Consider the following 4,981-nt stretch of genomic DNA (forward strand, 5'->3'; position numbering starts at 1 on the left):
GCTGAGGAGGGTTTGCTTTCAGGATAGGGCAAACTTGAGAATATGTGTGGGATGAAGAGAAGAATCGGGAAGGGGATGTGGAGAGAGAGGGAACCAAGGAGGCTGAGAAGTTGTGAGGGGACACAATGAAGACACAGGGGAGGCACGAGCTTTGAATCGCGGAAGGACGCCTCTTCCTCCGAGGTGCTCAACAGCAGGAGCTCTGGAGAGAGTTTTGGTGGACACGGGAATGTTTGTGGAGCTCAGGTCATCTGACTCTATTTCTCTCGAGCTCTGGTGCCAGAATGAGAGGTAGGTGGCCGAGAAAGAAGACAGGGGAAGAGCGGGGCCCCAGGACCCCAGAGAGGGCTGGAAAATCAGCTGTGGGGAGTGGCCTCTGGAGTCAGAGAGAGGGGACTCAGTGGTCAGCTAAGCCTGGTGGGGTGCGGAAGGGGCAGCTCGGCTTAGCTGCGTGGATCTGTAAGACCCTGCTCTTCCAGCTGGTGGACGGCAGAGAGGTGAGCAGAGGAGGGGGCTGCCCAGGGTTGGAGAAGTGAGAAATGTGGGAGAAGTTCCAGGGTAGAGAGGGTCAGCTGTGAAGTCCAAGGTCCTGGCCTGGAAGGAGGAAAGTAAGGCCTGGGCAGAGGGTAGGCTTTGAAGAGAGAGGCCAGCCAAGAGAGAGGTCAAGAAGATGATGCTGAGCAGGTGGAGGAGGGCGGAGTGGGAAAAGGAAGGAGATGGAGCAGATCTGAACCATCAGGATACATAAAGTATCCAGCATTGTCTGATAAGAGCCACTAGCCTCCTGGGGCCTTGTGCCTGTGGCTAGTCCAAACTGAGCTGTGCTCTAAGTGTAAAACACACACTGGATTCCAAATACTTAGTATGAAAAAAAGAACATTAGATATCTTATTAATAAATGTTTACATTGAATACTTATTTAAATGATAATATTTTCGATATATTGAGTTAAAATTAAAATTAATTTCACATGTTTCTTTTTACCTTTTTACTGTGGCTACTAGAAATATTTAAATTACTCATGTGGTTTGCATAATACTCCCGTTGCAGGGCACTGGCACAGATACGCCCTCCCAGGGACGTGGATTGTCTCCGTCATGCCTGTGGCCCCAGCACCTGGAACAGGGCCCTGCACAGAGAGACCTCAGTGATGGTGTGTGTGTGAAGTGGTCATTGGAGGAGAAAGTAAATTCATGGATGAATGAGAGACGGGATGAATGAAGATTCTACAGCTGTTGCAGGACACGGTCAGTTCCTTCTAAATTGCTGAGGATTACGTCTGAGTACACACATGACGGAAAGGGAAACAGAGGGAGTTAGAACTGAGGAAAGCTCACTGAGGCTTTGAGGGAGGGGATCTCAAAGAGCATTTGATGGGACCTCACTTAATCTAAGGGCCCAAGAGCCTGGACCCTTGCCTCACCCATTTTTTTCTTTCTAAAAAAGTACTCCTGTAGCCCTTTAATATATGCCAGGGACTGTCCTTGGCATTTTGCATGTATTAACTCATTTAAACTTCATGTCATCCTGTGAGGTAGGCACTCTTATTGTCCCTCTTTGACAGATAAGGAACCTAAGGCACAGAGATGGTAAGTAACTCACCCAGGATGACCCAGTAAGTGGTGTAACTGGTATTTGATCAGGCCATCTGTCCCCAGCGTCTATACCATAACTACTACATCACCCTGTCTCTCTTATCCTGTCATCTCACCTCATCCCCAAGCTGCTCTCCAATAGAGACATAGGTTTCTTTTCTCTCCCTTGATGACCTCTCTATCACCTCCAGTCCCTCAGACTCACATTCCTGGAGAAAGTTCTCCATGAAACTTGCTCTCTGGAAACAACTGTTAAGTAACCCCCCAAGTGCCCCACAAATGAGTCACAAATACACCACAGCTGCGTGGTCGAATACAACAACCAAGTCACCCGGCCTCCCCGGTTCCCTCTGCCTCATCCCTGAGCCTGGCCCACACCGCCTTCTTCCTTCCCAGCCAGGAGGCTCCTCTCCCAGACCTGGCCTTGGCCCACCTGCCTTCCCGGGCAGACTCGAGGGAAGTGAGTGTTGGAGGAGCCTGAGGCCTCACAGCTCTAAGCAACTGCTTCACCTGTTAGTCTAGCACATGCCTTCCAGGTGACTGCAGGGGACAGATCAGGGGGTTTCCAGACACCACCCTGGCCAGTGCCCGGGAGATGCCTCAGTCCCCCCCACCAGAAACTCCATTGCACCTCAGCTTGGATCCCTCCAGTGAGAGCAGCCCTAGCCCAGGATCTCCCCTTCAGGGCCAAACACAGACAGGAACACTAAGAAGGAACCCACAGGCCATGTTCCTCTCTTTCTCTCTCATTAAATTGTAAATAATGATGCATTTAATTATTCTCCCAACTAGAAGTAGTTTAATTCCTTTGAAGAATCTTGCAAGGTAGCTTGGCTAGGCAGCAAGTGGGACAGTCCAGTGCTTCTGGTGGGGGGGCCAGGGTCTTCCACTCGCCTGTCTTTGGGTCCAGCAAGTAGGCGTTTGGATTGATGGTGTAGTCCCTTTTCTGAACATCAGTGGCTGTGGTGACACCCCCACATACAAACACCCTGCCATCTCCGATGGAGCATATAGCATGGGACACATCCAGGGGGCAGCTGTTGGGCAAGAGAGGAAGTAACGTGCTCATCTTGTTGGCCTTTGTCTTCTGCAGGTTGATTTCCATGCTCTGCCGGTGGCTGTGCATGCAGAGGATGTTGTCCTGATTGAAAGAGAGCAGGGGCCGGTGGTTGAACTCGATGGGGAAGGTGATACTCTGGACAACCTCCCCAGTGTTGGTGTCAAAGCAGTCCACCACTCCAACTCGGGAGATATAGCCCTTCACCAAGCACCGCCCAGTGACAATGTACAGGTTCTGGTCACCCCTGGTGATCACGGCTGTGCCATCCATAGGGATGCTCATCTTCCCTGCCAGGGACCAGACCTCTTTCCATTCATCATAACAATAGATGTTAGAGACATACTGCCTTGGGGCAATGCTCCCACCCACTGAGTACACTGTCCCCCTACAGGTCACCATGGTGTGGAAGACAAGACCAAGTGGCAGGTCAGGCAACTTGGTCCAGGAATTATCATCCATGTCATACCGCCAAGACATCTTCAGCCCTGAAATCCGGTCTGTGGTGCCACCAGAGATGTAGATGTAGCGACCAGTAGAGGTGGCACTAAGTGCTGCTGCTCGATAGGGCATCTCTGAGAGCTTCAACCACAGGTTCTCCTGGATGACATAGGCAAACACTCCATCGTTGAACTGGCCCTGGGCCTTTTGGCCACCAAGGATGACCACCGAATCAAGCAGGGCCCCTTTCCGCTGGTAGCTCAGCAGGCTGGATGGCCTGTCCTGCTGTCGTTCCACAAGGACACTCTCAATCAGGGATGTGTGGCCTGAGCTGTTCTCCATGTCCATCAACTTGTTGCTGGCAAACATCAGTGTCTTGTTGGAGACGGCATTGAGATTGATGTAATAGAAGAACTTCTTGAAATACTTCTCCCGCTCATCCTTCCGGAAGTACACCCAATGTAGGAGTGCACTGAGAGCCTGGTCCTCATTGAGCACATGCAAGTTTTCATCTTGAAGCAGACGGCCAAAGATGACAGGTGGACAGCACATGAAGTCACCAGGCATGGAGCCCTCAGGACTGGCCCAGTAGTGGAAGTTGTCGCGGATGCCAGAGTACGCCAAGTCTGATACCTCTTTGAGCCCAAACATCTCGGCCAAGATGAGGTAACGCAGGCAGTTGGCATGGCGGATGGACTTAATCAGAACATCATTACAGTGGTTTCGAAGGCGTGGTGTGTTGAAATACTGGGCCCCACGAAGGAGCTCCTCCACGTTCTGCTCTGAGATCACCACCTTGCCGCTGTAGAAGTAGTCCAGGAGCTGGTCCACCGTGGCCGGACTCAGGTAGTTGGGATCAAGGGTGATAAAGAGCTCATTGGTGCTCTTCACATCATTTCTGGAGATGAGGCTTTTCACTGCTGGAGAGATAGCAGCCAGCACGTTGCGATGTGCAAAGAAGACATGGTTGTCCACAGTCAGGGCCACGTCCCAGTACTCTTTGCGTTTCCTCTGTTCATTGAGCTTCTGCAGCAGGAAGCTGTCGTAGTTTTTCTCGGTGAATTCCAATTCCATGATGTTTCTTGTTAGCTGAGGCAGAAGGTCAGCAGCAGGTACTGGAGAAAAGATTCTCTCAGGCCACTGGGATTCAGATTCATGGTCACTTGCAGAGCAGTTGATGGGGGAGGAGTGGAGGATGGGAGAGAGGATGATGTCATAGAGTCGATGAGGTCATCACAATGCAGGTCCCCCTGAGGCCTTCCTCAAGAGGCTCAGGGTCTTTCTCCCCTCTGAAGGCTCCAACCTGCCAAGGCCAGGTACCCTATCAGGACTTGGGCCCAGGGCCCAGATCTCAGGAGGAAACTCAGAGATGGGTTATGACTCCTGGGAACTTCAAAGCTCAGTCCAAGGCTGCTTCTGGAATATCAGAGCCAGTTGGGTAGGTGGTGGTGCAAGGAGGGATAAGGGAGGCTGGGGGAAGGAAAGAGATTATTAGATCATCCAGAAGAATCGTCTCAGTGTACAGGAGGGAAACTGAGGCCCAGACGAGAGAAGGGACTTGCCCAAGATCACACAGCCAGTTGGAAATAGAAAGTAGAGCAGGGCCTGGAACCCAAGCCTTCTGGAACTTAGTACTCTTTCCACCCTTCCCGGAAGCTCCTCACTACTCAGCTTTCCCCAGTCTCTGATTCTCAGGCAAGGAAATAGCTTTCTCTGCCAAGGTTCTGGCCATCAGAGAAGAAAGCCTCCGTCCTTTGGCTTCTGACCTTTGTGGCCACAGAGACCACTCTTCTTTAAAACAGAGGGAGAGGTGGGGACCACTCCATGGAGCAGGGATGCCAGAGTCAGCATCCAGAGAGTGGGGATGGGAGGGCCTCTAAAGCCCTGA

At 51.6% G+C, this 4,981-nt stretch overlaps 1 protein-coding gene across 1 annotated transcript; it reads right to left on the reverse strand.

The window, feature by feature from the left end:
* Window positions 1-2,394: 2,394 nt before the first annotated feature.
* On the reverse strand, window positions 2,395-4,167 carry LOC124244769 (calicin-like). Its single transcript, XM_046671646.1, has one exon. The coding sequence runs from the start codon at window positions 4,165-4,167 to the stop codon at window positions 2,395-2,397; it is 1,773 nt and encodes a 590-aa protein (XP_046527602.1).
* Between the last annotated feature and the right edge of the window lie 814 nt (window positions 4,168-4,981).

This window comes from Equus quagga, chromosome 1 (genome assembly GCF_021613505.1).
Source record: "Equus quagga isolate Etosha38 chromosome 1, UCLA_HA_Equagga_1.0, whole genome shotgun sequence".
In the NCBI taxonomy this organism is placed as follows: Eukaryota; Metazoa; Chordata; class Mammalia; order Perissodactyla; family Equidae; genus Equus; species Equus quagga.

Coding starts and splice junctions, on each gene's coding strand:
- LOC124244769 (XM_046671646.1), bottom strand. CDS start 4,167: ATGGAATTGGAATTCACCGAGAAAAACTACGACAGCTTCCTGCTGCAG.